This window comes from Notolepis coatsorum (assembly GCF_963971535.1).
Source record: "Notolepis coatsorum genome assembly, chromosome: 13".
Lineage (NCBI taxonomy): Eukaryota > Metazoa > Chordata > Actinopteri > Aulopiformes > Paralepididae > Notolepis > Notolepis coatsorum.
The window spans coordinates 43,975,172-43,992,003 of NC_140177.1; the positions used below are offsets into that span (position 1 = coordinate 43,975,172).

The 16,832-nt window shown below is 42.6% G+C and overlaps 1 protein-coding gene across 1 annotated transcript in view; it reads right to left on the reverse strand.

Annotated features, from left to right (window-relative positions):
- Positions 1-426: 426 nt before the first annotated feature.
- The window catches only part of LOC311239154 (polyamine-transporting ATPase 13A3-like), a 75,749-nt gene continuing 59,343 nt past the window's right edge, over positions 427-16,832 (reverse strand). The window contains exons 25-33 of the mRNA XM_084327409.1: positions 16,513-16,622; positions 16,286-16,382; positions 13,525-13,597; positions 11,589-11,766; positions 10,495-10,664; positions 9,968-10,056; positions 9,279-9,359; positions 8,845-8,940; positions 427-3,217 (exon numbers count right to left, since the gene is read on the reverse strand). Coding sequence (XP_084183535.1) covers positions 3,035-3,217; positions 8,845-8,940; positions 9,279-9,359; positions 9,968-10,056; positions 10,495-10,664; positions 11,589-11,766; positions 13,525-13,597; positions 16,286-16,382; positions 16,513-16,622 — 1,077 coding nt within the window. The 3' untranslated portion in view covers positions 427-3,034. The remainder of the gene's footprint in view (positions 3,218-8,844; positions 8,941-9,278; positions 9,360-9,967; positions 10,057-10,494; positions 10,665-11,588; positions 11,767-13,524; positions 13,598-16,285; positions 16,383-16,512; positions 16,623-16,832) is intronic.

A 16,832-nucleotide genomic window follows, 5' to 3' on the forward strand; every position in this document is an offset into this window, starting at 1 on the left:
ATACCCCTCTTTCTCCTCCACTCTCGCGCCTTTAAGCACCCATATGCCAGGCAGCGAGGAGACTGGGAAAGCCCATAATTGATCAGTAAGACGAGGCTGAAAAAGTGTGACCAGGGTCAGCCCCCCACGACGTACGCAAGAGTGGCTTTAATATACAGATTTATTGGCAAATGTAATGGGAGCTCCGCAGAGCAAACAAAGGCAGATATTTGTTGACGCATTCCCCCAAATCAGCCGTTTTCTAGAAATCGAACATGATGGAAGAATGACCAAAACAATTAAAAGAAATACTGTATTACAATTTATGAAACAAACGTTCCCTTGAAAATAAGGTTAAAAAAGATCTTGAGTTGTTTACTTACAATGGGACATTCAACTGGCTGCTAAGACAATTTGGTGACACATTTTGATATTTTCATGTTAATTTTATAAGCATGAACACAGAAAAGAAAATCCATCAAGTGCTGTAAAAATTTGATATAAAAATCAGGTGTTAAAATCGATTGTTACAAAATGCAATCAAACAGTAGTGGGTCAATCTTTTCAAAATGTTTCCCTTTGATAAAAGCAGCATATTGGTCACGTGCAATAGCTTAATGATGTTACATGGTGTGATTGAAGCTTAGCAATCAGTACAAAGCTTTAGTCGATAGATCAGTTCACATTTAGACAAATATAATTACGAAGAGAGCCGATAACAAACCTTTCATTGTGCACCCATCAATGTTTTAGATGTTTTACACAGGGAAGTGGAATGTTATTTCTATTCACTTACACACACACGCACACGCACATGCACGCGCACACACACACACACACACACACACACACACACACACACACACACACACACACACAAAGATTACAAAAGGATTGTGGAAATTCATACGTTTCTCTTCCACAGGAAGAAATTCAATCATCAGACAGATTTTGTGAATTCTACCAGAGAAATAAGGTCATAACAATAAAATGGAATGTTATTCAGTCTTTAAAAAACACAGTAGTACCAATCATGATTAAAAAAACAACAAAATAGACAACGGTTTGCAAAAAGGCATAACTCTATGTTGTTGAGAGACAACTTCCATCTGTTTCAGTCCAGAATGGTCCTTTTTCTCTCTGTCAACATTTATAGCAGCAATAATTAAAACAAGAGGTTTAAAAGTTAGTGGACGACTGTGTCTCAGTGAAGCTGTATGGGGTCAGCCAGAACTCTTAGCCCTTTTCATTGTTAATTACACTTGGCCAGGGCGAAAAACAGGTCCACAATTTATATAGGCTTAATTGAAACAAAACAAAACGCAAGCAGCCTTTGATTTTCCTTATCTTGTAAGTTAAAGGTGCACTATGCCGTTTTGGGAGCTACATTTATAAGCATTTATTCGGTTATGAAAGCATTTTGTTTCAGTTTTGACTTTCAAACATCTCTCCACAAAACTACACAGAGCACAGAGTTAAGCGTTAACTTTTTAGGCTTGTTACGTGTATAACAACAAAAACCAAGCACACCTCATATTGTTTCCGCATAATGAAATATATCGTTGCCCAGGTCTAGCGGCACAAACAATGCTTTCATCCGTTTGCAATGGCTCAGATGGCAAAACGTTACGGTTGTTCTTGTACTACATGGCACATTTAACTGGTCACAAGGGTGGAAAGCCCCCCCCCCCCCTCGACACCAGCTCTGATATCGATACTGTATATCTGATCAAAGCATAGAATAGTTGCATTTACTGATTGAGTACAACTTGGAAGAGAGGAGTGTGTGGGAGTTTTAATCCTGTTTTTTTTTTTATATTTTTTTTTTACCCTTTTCTCTCATGTCATCAAGACCTCTGGGGTTGCGTGAGAAAAAATAAAACGATTCAAGTTTCGGTAGTGAGATATACAGATGATTAATGTCCAGTCATGGATTCGGAGTTCTGAGTATTTCTCCATTTTGAGCTGGTGAATCAAGAGCAGTTGTTGCTGAAATGCTTTTCTGATGTTTTTCTTTTTTTCTTTTTGGGCAATTCAGTACAGTGATTCGTTATAACAAAGTAGGAAGACTGTGCAGGTCACACTGCATGACAAACCTTGTGCTTCAAGGCAACTACCCTGATATAGGTTCAGGCTCGGTCCATCCATGTGCCTCAGGTTGGTCCAGGCTTCACGGCTTGGTCCACAGGGTCTGATAAGCTCCAGGCTGTTCTTGGTCCATGTTTCTAGGCTGAACTGAAGTTAGTCTAATGAGACAAAAGTCTGTCAGGGCCGTTGAGGTGAGGCTTCAGGCTTGTGTGACACTGATAGGCAGATGCAACACAGGGTTAAAGTTGTGGCCCAAGGGCCTCAATCCTAAGGTTCTGTGAAGCTCTGTTATACTGAAGGCACTGGTAGAACTGTTTGGGCTGCTGGGGTCACACACAGGGACAGTTGGGTGAGTGTGGGTGTGTGGGGCATTCTGGCAGACGCTGGGACAGAGACACGGGAGTGGGACGTGTTGGTCTAGGATACATTGGACACAGGGAGGTGGGGGTACTGGCCTAGGAGACATCGGAGGATTTGGGGGGCTGGTTTGGGACAGAGAGGTAGGACTGGGGCGTGCTGGCCTGGGAGACAGTGGAGACGGGGACAAAGAGGTGGGAGACTGTGGACATGGATAGGAAACACTGGGGCATACTGGCCTGGGAGACAGTGGATAGTTTAAGGGGCTGGTTTGGCTTTGGGTCACATGGCGACAGAGAGGTTGGAGAGGGGCGAGCTCGCATGGGAGACAGTGAATAGTTTAAGGGGTTGGTTTGCCCTTGGGTCACATGGGGACAGAGAGGTTGGAGAGGGGAGAGCTCGCATGGAAGACAGTAGAGCACTTTGGGGGCTGGTTTGGCCTTGGGTCACATGGGGACAGAGAGGTTAGAGAGGAGCAAGCTCACATGGGAGACAGTGGAGAGTTTAAGGGGTTGGTTTGGCCTTGGGTCACATGGGGACAGAGAGGTTGGAGAGGGGAGAGCTTGCATGGAAGACAGTAGAGGGCTTTGGGGGCTGGTTTGGCCTTGGGTCACATGGGGACAGAGAGGTTAGAGAGGGGCAAGCTCGCATGGGAGACAGTAGAGGGCTTTGGGGGCCAGTCAGGGTCCTCCTGCAGCTCCAGGGCCAGGTGCATGTAGCGAGCCCTGGGGGCCTTGTTTCTTCGACAGAACAGCCAGGTCAGGAAGGCGGAGCCCCAACGATCGTTCGCCGACTGTAATAGCAAAACACATACAGCACAAAGGAGGGATACATCAGTGATAACTAATAATAATAACAAATGTTTCATGCTTAGGATGTAGTTAAATTATGCTCATAACTGCAACCAACTTCATTCTGTGACAGCCTTTTTCCAGTGTTGTTTCAGATAGTTTATTTAAAAAAATATGTGTATCTATTTGTTTTCAAGAACCTCCCACTCAGGGCATTTTGGGGTAGAACACATAGTAGCATACTACAAAAACCTAGGGGTCCGCAAAGACGACTTCAAACTTGAAATGGTAACAACAGCTGAGGTACTCAAAAAACTGAGCGCCCTCCAACCAAACAAGGCCACTGGCCATGACAATATCCCCTCCAAATTCCACAGAGACTCAGCAGCCGCCATCACCCCAGTCATCACACACATAATAAACCTCTCCATAAAACAGGGACACGTACCCAAAGACTTCAAAATTGCGAGAGTAACCCCCCGGCACAAAAAGGGCAGCAAATTAGACCCAGGCAACTACCGCCCTGTTTCTATTCTTACCTCCATCTCGAAAGTCATGGAAAAGATAGTATACGAACAGGTCGAAAAGTACCTTGAGGAAAAAAATCGAATCTACGAATTCCAATCTGGCTTCAGAACATCCCACTCCACTGACACATGCCTTCTCTATTTGAACGACCACATCAAACAATATCGTATTTTTTTTTATTAGCGATTTGAATTCATATTTCATCAATCGAGCCTCACGCTAGTGTTGCAGACTCTCTCTGAGCTCAATTGGGGAAATACCTCCCCCTATCGTCTCTCCCTGTGTAACTGCACCCCATTCGTTTAGACTGATGGGGGGCAGCCTCCTCATGTTACTTTTTCGACGAGGCATCTGAAGAGACCCAAGTTGATCGCCGGCCCGGAAAACGCGTGGAATATATATTTACAGTAACCAGCGCTGAATCAATAAACGCGATCGATATTTGGAATGGCGATCAGGAATTGGAATAATCTTTTTGGATAACATCTGATCTGAGGTAAGGAATCTATTTGACCAGTCTTAGGATAATCAGAGCTGTTTTCACAGAGATATCAGCGTGTCCCATATGTGTGTGTGTGGCTGTGAGTGTGTGCTCGCTGATCAGGAAATGAGAGAATATATTTTTCAGATCGCTTCTCTAGCGTGCATAAGTACACATATACTATCGATAATCTAGCGTTTATTTGAAAACGATTCATAAATAGGCCGAAAAATGACAACGTTTTTGTGTATGCCAGAATATTCCAGTAAATGCCGTTTATCACGGAATCTTTATATTTTCCTGAAAAACACTGGCTTTTCAAAATGCTATAAAACGGAAATTAACCGATTAAAAAACAATCCGTCTCGACAATGTTGACTGCAAACAAGTCATTGATAAACGACGGGCAGATTAGACACATAGCCATAATTTAAGACAGAGATTATGTGTTCACAACGCTATCATTGAAGTGGGTGCTGGCATTCAACTGCGGTAAGGCGCACCGCATCGCCGGTAATCAAAGTGTTAAGGTGAGATAATGTGTTGTGTACTACTTGGGAGACCGCATCGTCAGTGGACCTGTTTGTCCTATATGCGAACTGCAGTGGGTCCATGTTACTAGGGAGAGAGGCACAGATGTGGTCCTTGACCAGCCTCTCAAAGCATTTCATGACCACAGAGGTGAGTGCCAACGGTCTGTAGTCATTTAAGCCTGCTGGAGAGGAGTTTTTTTGTACAGGGATTATAGTGAACATTTTGAAGCAGGCAGGGACCACGGACTCAGCCAGGGATAGATTGAATATGGTTGTAAATACTGGGGCCAGCCTTCGTCCTGTTATCCCATCTGGGCCTGCAGCTTTCCTAGTATTTACTCCCATAAACGCTAATCACATGCTGTGTTCCATCAATGAGAGAGTGTGTGTCCCCCCCCCACGGATGAACCCCCCCTCCCTGCGGCAGCCGGCGCGTCAGTGGCGGCGCTAGCCGGTGAGCTAACATCGCCACTGCTCGCCCCAAACCTGCCGTAAAAGGAGTCGAGTTCATCCGTGAGAAAGGCATCGGCACTCACTATTGAAGGGGGGCTGACTTTATAATCAGTTATCGTTTCATTGGATGTTCACTGTTAATGCTTGTATGTCTAATTTTATGTTATGTTTAAAAAAATTATAAAAAAATAAAATACAAAAATAATCAGTTATCGTTCGTACTCCCCGCCATAAGCCTCGCCTCTCGTGTCGTTCTGTGCCATCTGTGTCTCCATCTTGTTCGCATATCGCCGTTTTGCAGCCCAAACCTCTTCGCGTAGCATATAAGCTACTACCTTGTACTCTTCCATACTTCGCGATGCTCGGCCCGAGGTGTAAGCAGCAGTACGAGCATTCAGGGCCACTCGGATGGAGTTGTCCACCCACGGTTTCTGGTTTGGGAAAACCTGCACCTTCTTCGTGGGGACAATGTTATCAGCTAACGTTGTTATGAAGCTGACTACAACATCTGCATATTCACTGACGTCACTGGAGCTCGACCGGAGCATGCCCCAGTCGACGTCCTCCAGTGCATCTTGTAGCGTGGCCTCTGAGCTCTCGGACCACTGCTTCACCTCTCGCAACACAACAGCCTCACAGGCTCGTTGTTTACAGCCAGGCAAAAGAAAGATGGCGTCGTGGTCAGATTTACCTAGCGGAGGTGCTGGTACTGCCTTATAGCCCTGTTTGAAAGGGGTGTAGCAGTGATCCAACATATTTCCCCCCTAGTGGTGAATGTGATGTGTTGGTAAAAGTTTGGCATAACTTTTTTTAAATTAGCCTTATTGAAATCGCCGGCTACGATCATAGCCGCGTCTGGGTGTTTGTTTTGGTGCTGGTTCAAATAGTCCTGTAGGTCTGCCAGAGCTTTGGTGGTATCTGCTTGTGGTGGGATGTATACTGCTGTTGTTATTATGGCTGTGAATTCCCGGGGGAGATGTGCTCTGTGCTTCCGTTTGTTCGCACCGCCTTTTCCATTGTCCTCGTCTTTGTCCTTGTCTCGTATTATCTCCGACGGCCAATCTTGGCAAAAAGTATCGTTAAACTCCTCTTTCAGTCCGGAGTTTAAGTCCATAAGTGCCAGCATGGTTTTTATAAAAAAAAGTATTAAAAATAAACATAATAACTAGAAGTGCGCACAATCTCTGCGGAGCAAAACCAACAGCGACTGACCATCTCTGCAATGGAGTTTATATAAAAATAACAATATAAACCCCCCTGAACAAATAGTTGGTGATTGCTTCAAGTCGATTCTACAGACGGACTGTTTCTATCATCGGAATTAAATAATTATAATGATAATAAATACGACAATTACATTTTGCATTTATAGTCATGACTCAATGAGCAATCTGAGCATTACCGCTCGTATGTATAGTACTTCACTAAGCCGTCTGGCTCACAGTTAACCCAATTGCACGATATAGTGAAATTAGAATAGAAACTAGAATAGATTAACGAATTCCATATAAATCTATAGTTCATTAACGATGCAGCAGCTGATACTGTATCCTGCACATACACACACGCTGCTACAGTGCGACTCCAGATGATAATAATAAATGAAGACTTGATTCACATCAATTTGTGTGAATGAGTGAGTGTTATAGTATTTCTACCTGTTCTCATTATACCCCCCACATAAAATCCAAAGGATAATTAGCTGGCCAAACATTATCAGTTCGCTCTCGAAATTATAATTAGCCGCATTTATATAGGCTATATCTCGTTGCACACATCTTACATGATAAAGCGTCTGCTGAATAATTCTGTTTTGCCTCAATATATACTGTATATATAATTCTGTTTTGCCTCAATATACAGTATATATATATATTGATGCAAAACAGAATTATTCAGCAGTGTGTGAGTGCGTGTGTGTGCGTGTGTGTGTGTGTGTGTTGTGGGCTGAAGTGTTCGACTGAAGACTCCTCCCCCAGCTGCAATCATCTACTCTCGCTTGTTTTCGAGGCGAGCTGAAATTAATCTCAAACAAGCCTAATTACTGCTGCCAAAAAAGATTGTACAAGAAAGTTGTTAAAACGTTAGTCTTATTCATACTTATTCATAAACCATAGATTATATAATTCCACAAACACATGCAACATGCAACACATCAGGGCCCCGTTCCCCGTACCTGGTTCAACTAAGTCGATCAAGATGTCATTATCCAGATTCAGTTAACCCGATGTTTGAAGCCGGGATTTTCCTGTTCCTCGAAGGTTGATTCAGTCTCGTTAACTCAAGCCAGACTTGAGACCCAGGATAAGTGCGCGCGGCCGCTCCAGTTGAAAAGCCAGCACGTATCGATAGCAGAGATCCTGATTCTCTAGCGGCATTGATTGATTAATTGATTTAAAACTTTATTAACATATTGCAGTACGGCTCAATCGCCTCGCCGACAAGTTAAATGCGTTATCTATAGGCAAATTTTAAGTCCCTCATTACCTCAATCAATCAGATTATATTTCTTTAAACTTTCCTGCTGGATTGAATAATCAAATGAGATCTTGCTAGCGAAAATAATTAGTTAAACTGTTATACAAAATAACGATAGGGCTCTCTTCCCATTGATTGATGTATGGTCGATCTTTTACTTATCTCCACTGTGGTGTAACGGGTTCTTCTTTTGACTTTCACGCAGACGACCGGGGTTCGAAACCTAGTCTTTCCCTTCTTTTTGCGATGTAGGAATAATTCAATTTGGTGCACGTTGAGAGCTATATAAAGAATGACATCCTCAATGCATGTAGATTTATAATATTTTAACTTGAAACTAGGCTACTTTGGCGTATAATCATTAATATTATATTCCAAAAAATTATATTGGAAACACGGGGTTTCGAACACCGGTCGCTGGGTTGCCAGGATTGAGCACTACCGCTGCGCCACTGTGCCAGATGGGATAAATTCATTGTTTATACATTAATGAAGGAGACAAGATCCACAATCCACGCATAGACACTTCAATTTTATGCTTGAATGAAACACAATCCAGGCGCTCCATTAAACATCCACAGCGGAGAATATGAAAGGAATCAGAGCCAAACGAGCGATAGGTTTCAATCATTAAAAATATCCCCGCGGGATTCACATTTGCAATGCTGCGCGTTGTTAAAATAACCACATAATGTGTACATCGCACCGAGCGAGCGCCACGGTATATATAACGTGCATTATTTAGGACAAAGTGAATTTAGTATCAGCATTTTGGGTCTATTTTACATTTCAAAAGCCCCCTCTGGAAGAATGGAGCACAAAAACGTAATTCAGAATGGTATAAAGCAGATCCTAGACTGTGGGAATAATTTCAGGAAACGCGCTGTCACTTTCTTTGCGGGGGCGTGGCTGTGCTTCATCCGGCTAACTTGAACTTAAACCCTGCTTTCGACCAGGCTCAAACTTTTGGATCTGTTGTCATGGTGATTTGGACAATCCAGGTACGGGGAACCGGAAAGTCCGGCTTAAGTCAGACTTAACCGAAAGTTATCCGGCTAACTCAGTTATCCAGGTACGGGGAACGGGGCCCAGAGAGCAACGACAAGCTAAACAATAATGACAACAACAACAAGAGACTGCTCAGAGGGATCCCAACCTGAGGTGCGTGAACAGAGGAGGAGGCCATGGGCTGGCCCCCCTGCTTCCCCCGGCTGAACACCAGTCTCCACAGGATGATGTCCAAGACCAAGGTCTACGGGACATTTCAGCAGAGGAATCAACAAGTGAGAGGGCAGCTGATCAGGACAAGGAGGAGCAGGTTACAAGCACAGAAACGCACCGCCGGTCACTCAGAGAAACGGAGGTTACATCAGTGGAGCGATAAGGGAGACTGGTTTGATTTACTGTACAAGGTCATCCTGCAGCAATTTGTCATGAATCGGTGCGGGGTGCGAACAATCACTTTTCAGAAATCACATAATACTGCGATGAGCTTAATTCTAAAGAGATACGTAATTTCATTGGTTTTGAAGAAAGGGCTGGAAGGTTTATAAAGAAACATGTATTATTATAGTGTTCCATAAAGCATACCTCCAGCACGAAAGAGACAGCGGCATTCACTATGACAATCAGGACCACGGTCATGCGCCAGTCATGGGGGACGCACACAATCTGGGAGGAGGGAGCAGAGCAGTGGGGTGAGGTCACAGACATGGGTTCCTACACACTTCTGCTGATCAAATTGACCTATCTCAAACCCTGCCCTCTTTTATCCATCCTCCAATCGCAACTGTCGCTTCCGAGGGTAATCAAGAAGAAAGGGCGGAGCTTGAGATTTCCATGGCTAAACCATAGCAAATAACACAATTTCTATGACGTGTATACCAAGTGTTGTTTAAATTATGTTATTTGGAGACACATTTCCAGGATATTTCCAAAATATATGGAGGACAAGTATACTTGACATGTGTACGTAAACCACAAGGCCCAGGGAAGTGGCGTTTAATCTATAACGGAATCAAGTTTCCCATTATGATTCTTTAGGTCTCTGGGGTCAGAGTCTATAGCCTATATATTTTACTATCAAAATGTGCTTTAATGAAAAGTGTATTCTGTTTATAAGGTGTCTTCAAACAAATATACTGTATATTGCCTTTCACTGTTCAGCTGAGCCAATTCACAATATCCATCTATCATTTAATGTCCATCAAAAGAAACCAAAGGAGAACTCAAAAGTAACTTTTTATGGCGTGAATTTCCTATACTTCCTGTCAGTTTACCTGCATGAAGTTGTCAATGGCAGGATTAGGATGCAGAATGATGAGGAAGAGGAAGATGTATAGACTTGTGCAGGAGAGCATGAAGGGCCCTGAGAGGAAGAGCAGAGAAACTCAGTTCAATTTGACCATGTTGTTGTATGTAAGTATCATTTTGTGTATCATTTGTGTCTAATCTCATTTATAAACACACTGTTTTAATTTGATTTAATCCATTATTGCCAACTGTCACATTTATACTATGTCCATATCCTTAAAAAGGGATCAATGTTAATCAAATTAAATTGAATCTAAATGTGGTTGAAATTCAAAATGTAAGATTTTAAGATGCAGTGAATGTCTATCTATCTATCTATCTATCTATCTATCTATCTATCTATCTATCTATCTATCTATCTATCTATCTATCTATCTATCTATCTATCTATCTATCTATCTATCTATCTATCTATCTCAGAATCAAAGTTGAGTTGAAGTGATGCACCTCTACCAGGCCAAAATAATTTATCAGCTATCCAGTGCAGACTCACAGTTCTTGTAGCTTGGTTGTCTAAAGGGCTTGCCCTTGGAGAAAATAATGGCCACCCCAAGGTACTGGAAGGAGGAGACGTAGAAGAGGGTGGTGTTCTCAAAGTTCTTGATGTTTTTGTGGTCATGGGGGAATGTGGCGTTGGGGGCGAGGCGGGAGACATTGCAGGCGCTGCAGGGAGAGAGAGAGAGGGGTGCAGCCGGAGGTAAGTCACATACTGGTAATGAGGAAAATAATACCATTAAGTCAAATAAAAACAGAAGAAATGAATGCCATTTTAACGATAATTACACCTGCGTGTACAAGGGGCTATTGTAATCACAGTGTGTGTGTGTGTGTGTGTGTGTGTGTGTGTGTGTGTGTGTGTGTGTGTGTGTGTCTTTTCATAACCACAATAACTTCAGATTTGGCTCAAACCTGGTGGATAGGTTGACAATCTGCAAAGGACTATTTCCCTTCCTTTTCTTCGGTCAAAATCGGTCAAAGATCAACGGTGCTGCTCAAGGTCAAGGTCTTAGCCATTGTGTAGTACTGAGGGCCAAGATAGGCCAAGAAAATGTCCCACCTCTGGTACCCTAGGTGGGGACAGGAGCCAGGCTGATGCCAGGCTGATGCCAGGTCTACTCGGACTACACAAAACTATAACGAGCCTCCTCATTCCACTTGGTATTCATGACTGCAGGGTTTATGCAGTAGGTAGGTGGGCTGCAGTGAGGGTGTCGCAGAGTGTCCCTCAACTTTAACATCTTAATCACTCATCAACCTTCTCCATTGCCACTGATTTATGTCCAAACAAAACCTCTCCTCTTTTCTCTCTCTCCCTATACCACCTCAAGGTGGCACAACACTCACAAAGCACTGGATAATGTATGTGTGCTATGTATGTACAGTATGTTATCTTAGTACTTTTTATCATGTCTATTTTATTATCTATTCTATTTTATTCTATTATTATTTCTATTTTTTGCACAATCGAAGGCGGGCATGGCCACCTTCATTTCACTATGTCTTGTGTATGTATGTGACGAATAAACCTCTTGAATGCTCTTGAATCTTGAATCTAATGACATAGTAGACACCGTTGACGGTACTCACTCCGAAAGAGGCGTCCACGCCTCGTACCAGCTCTGCTGTCGGACCAGGAGGAACGCCAGGACCTGGAAGGCCAGGCAGGTGAGGATTTGAGTGAGGACGGAGAAGAGCAGCGGCCCGGAGATCAGACTGGACGGAGGGCGGCGCCACACGAGCTCCTTCCAGGCCGGATTCAAACTCACTGGAGGGAGATCAAACGGATGCATGGTTACTTCCTACAGTCAACAAGAGTTTTGTATAGGTATATAAATCCAGAACAAGCTAACCATTTCACTGCCGCACTACCGAATGGTTAACCCTTTCACTGCGACAATACCGCAGGTTAACCCTTTCACTGCCACATGACAAAGGGTTAACCCTTTCACTACCACACTACAGGTTAACCATTTACTATCTGTAGTGTGATAGTAAAGGGTTAACCTTCTGTAGTGTGGTAGTGAAAGGGTTAAAGGGGCATCACAAGGCTCTAAACTGTTTTGCACACATTAATTTAGTTTGACAGTGTTGTGTTTATTATGGTTCAATGAAATGATGTAGATGAAGAAATAGCAATCCCTATTGCAATCATTATCTCTATTTTGGCATCTACATAATTTAATGGTATTTATCTTGTTCATCAAATGAAAGCACATTTATATAACGCTTTACAATTTTATGCCTCACGTTCACCCATTCACTCACACACCGATGGCAGAGGCAACCATGCAAGGTGCCAACCTGCTTATCGGGAGCAGTTAGGGGTTAAGTGTCTTGCTCAAGGACACATCGACACGCTGCCTGGGGGGAGTGGGAATCGAGCCGGGAACCTTCCGATTACCAGACTACCGCTCTACCTGCTGAGCCACTGTCACCCCTAATAAACACAACACAAGGATCCAGTATCCTCTGATGACATCACTGGTGGCCATATTCAAACTCATTAACTCTAAATAACTGTAAAACTAAATGAATGTGTGCAAAACAGTTTAGAGCCTCGGATATGTGTGAGATTATGTGCAAAATAAATCAGAGTTGATTTTTGATTAAGTGCCCCTTTAATGTGCCAACGACGAGATATCTCGTTTGTTCATGCCGACCGTTCAGTGCCAACGACGAGAGATCTTGTTTTTTTTGTATTAGCGATTTGAATTCATATTTCATCAATCTAGCCTCACGTTACCACTGCAAACTCTCTCTGAGCTCCATTGGGAAAATACCGCCCCCTATCGTCTCTCCCTGTGGTTCTGCACCCCTTTGGAATGGATTGAATGAAACGCATGAAAAAAAATAATCCTGCTTCCACATTTTACTTCTCAGGCAAGTCACCCGAGACGATCGGATTCATTGTGGAGCCTCAAAACAGCGTGGAATCGGTGTTTCGACCACCCAGCGTTGGATCAATAAACGCGATCGATATTTGGAATGGCGATCAGGAATTGGAATCATCTTTTTGGAGAACATCTGATCTGAGGTAAGGAATCTATTTGACCAGTCTTAGGATAATCAGAGCTTTTTTCACAGAGATATCAACGTGTGCCCTATGTGTGTGTGTGCGTGTGTGTGTGTGTGTGAGTGCGATCAGGAAATAAGAGAATCGATTTTTCAGCCCGCTTCTATAGCGTGCATAAGTACACATATACTATCGATAATCTAGCGTTTATTTGAAAACGATTCATAAATAGGCCGAGAAATGACAACGTTTTTTGTGTATTCCAGAATATTCCAGTAAAGAGCGACGGCCATATTATACCCATAGCCATAATTTAAGATGTAGTTTATGCGTTCGCAAATATGAGAGCTCTATCATTGAAGTGGGCGCTGGCACGCAGCAGGGTTCTGGGGCACCCGACCTCCGGCACGGAAAGTGTTAAGAGGCTTGATAATTCATTTATTTTTATATTGAAAATTAGATAATACCAGTTAGTTTGTTGTTTGGTGCAGGTCTCTCCATCCTACTCACTTGTAAAAGCGATGATGAGAATGATGGCAATGTCAATGAACAGGAACTGGAAGTCTCCCAAGTTGCTGAGGATCTAGGATAGCGATAAATGAAGATGTCACTTCATTATATTCACTCTTGTAGAGATACTAAGGAGAGGATTACAAAGGCATTTTATATTTGATTTTATATAAAGGTGGTGATAGAGAGGACCTAAACAACTATCAACCAATTTATAAATTACCCTGTTTAGCCAAGGTCATGGAATCATTAGTGAACAACCAACTCAAGCCTTTCTCTCGATTTATTTAGTTTTAAGCCAGCACCAATTTGGTTTTAGAGCTATTACTATTTCAGCTGTCACCTTAGTCAATAATGATTTAATAACTGTATTAGAAAACACTGTGGTACCCTCTTTGTTGACCTTTATAAAGCATTTGACACAGTTGACCCTCATCTGCTCCTGCGAAAATGAGGTAATATTGGACTTGATAGAGTGGCTCAGTCATGAGTGGCTCATTCTGTGACTATGTGTATGGGAGGCGTCAGTGTGTGAAAACAGGTGATGCCCAGTCTGAGTTTTTGCAGATAACAAAGGGTGTACCGCAAGGTTCAATTTTGGGCCCAATCCTCTTCACCATTTATATAAATGATATAGTCTCTAAATTGAATGGTTGTCAAGCCTATTTGTATGTGGATGACATTATTATTTATTGTATTGCTGACTCTGTTCAGCTAGCAATGGATAACCTCCAACATTTCTTTGATGCTCTGCAGGAAGTTCTCATCAAGCTTAAACTGGTGCTGAATGCTAGTCAAATTAAATGTACGCTATTTTCTAGATCCAGAAACATAGATTATAATTGTGTATGTATATTTACTCTAAATGGACCCACTATTGAGAGTCACTGAATATACATTTCTTGGCATTTGGCTTGATGAAAAACCTACTTTTAGAATCAGAATCAGAAAGGTCTTTATTTAGTAGTAGTAGTAGTAGTAGTAGTAGTAGTAGTAGTAGTAGTAGTAGTAGTAGTAGTAGTAGTAGTAGTAGTAGTAGTAGTAGTAGTTTTCACATACAAGGAATTTGATTTGGTCATTTTTGGTGCGACATTAACGGACAGACAATTACAGTAGAAAAAAATTAAAAGGTGGAATAAAATTAAATGGAATATAAACTCAATTTAAATAGAAGCACAATAGAATAGAATAGAATTATTAAAAATAAATCTCACTAGCAAAACAGACAAAAATGTGCTTCTTTTCCAGCTTCCCTATGATTTTCAGAAAGAGGATTGTTGAAGCAGTCTTGATGTCAGTTTTGTATTATGGTTATGTCATTTATAGAAATGCTGCCTTTTCAAATGTTTTACTCCTAGACACGGTCTATCATTCTGCTCTTACATTCATAATAAGATAGTTACGGCACTCATAATTGAATCCTGTATCATAGGGTGGGTTGGTCTTCTCTATCCGAGAGGCGAGATAGGCATTGGTATCTTCTTATTTTTAAGGCCATTGATGGAAATTGTCACCATATATCACAATGATGCTAGATTGGAATCATGCACCTTATCTGACCCACTAAAATTAATGGCTAACACCTCATTGAACTCGGTGAGTCTGCCTTTTGTTTTGATGCACCAGCTTCCTGGAGTGATCTTCAGCTCACACTAAAAACCAATACGCCACTATTGACAATTCAAAAACATGATCACAAACCTCCCTACCGCAGTATGTAACAGTTTTATCCACTTTTTCTCCTCTCTTTTTTCAATTTTTCTCCCATCCCAATTTAGCCGTGCCAATTCTTCCCTCCCCTGTCTTGAACGTTGCTCGCATATGCCCCCCACTGGCCGGTTGTAGGGAGGATAGAAGCCTTGCACATCATGTCCCCTCCAATACACGTGGAGGCAGCCTGTCTCATCTTTTCACCTGCCAGCGCGGACTCTCATTTTGGCGAGGTGTAACGTGTGGGAGGCTCACACTACCCCCGCCATTTTCCTGTCGCTGCTGTGCAGGCGTCCCCAACCGACCTGTAGGAGTCGCTGTCCACAACGTCCAGATTACCACCCATCGACTTCCACCCGCTGACTCTGCCAATTGAGTTAGTATGACGGCCGGCCCAAGCCGGAGGCAACGACGACAGCCGGAGTCGAACCCGGTGTCTCTTGCGTTGGTGACGAGCGCAATGTCCGCTGCGCCACCCAGCCGCAGTATGTAACAGTTTTAACACTTTGAATGCCCATCACGAGAATTCTCGTTTTTTTTTTATTAGCGATCTGAATTCATATTTCATCAACCGAGTCTACCGTTGGTAATCCTGCCCCGCCAGGCGCTCAGATGTGAAAAAAACGCCCCCTATCGTCTCCCAGATGGTAATGCACCAGATTAGATTAGACACATAGTCATAATTTAAAACATAGATTAGGCGATATTAATGCTAACATTGCAGTGGATGGTGGGCATTCAAGCACTAAATGTGCACCCCCTGCTGGGCACTGAAAGTGTTAATACGTTTCTAATTTGATCTTTCTTTCTTTCTTTTTTCCTATTTTCACCTGTGTTTTTGTCCTATTTATGCAAATGTTTTATTTCCCCTTTATATATATTCTGAACTGTTTGAATTTGTAATCTCTACGGCATACACCCCTCCCCCCTCCTCAAAAAGAGATGATGATGGTGCTGAAAGGGCTAAACACAAGACTAAAATGTAGGTAAACAAATGAGTGGGAGGTGTTTGATCATCATAGGAGATTAGCAGGAGCGGTTTGGCACTTACAGAGTAGAGCAGGGTGACACTGATGTACTGGATGATGCTGTAGAGAGCCATGAACTTGAACACACAGAAGGAGGTGATGAGAGCAGCACGCCCCTCCCTGAGGAACACATATCACACAGTTCATCACTACATGTGTCATAATGCTTCCCTCTTGTACAAACAAAGACTAAAGACCCGTCAGAGGGAAGTGACGGGTCATGTGAGAATGTTCTACTAGGATGAGCTACCTGATCAGGTTGGGGACACAGGAGATGTTTGCAGTGGTCGAAGTGAAGGGCGAGGCAACAGAGGCCTCCAGTTCAGACAGAGATATCCCACTGTGAGCTCTCTTCAGGGCCTGAGAGAGATATAGATAGATAGATAGATAGATAGATAGATAGATAGATAGATAGATAGATAGATAGATAGATAGATAGACAGATAGATAGATAGATAGATAGATAGATAGATAGATAGATAGATAGATAGATAGATAGAGAGAGAGAGAGAGAGAGAGAGAATCACTAACTACTCAAGAAATTATTTCCATATACATAATTCCATTGTT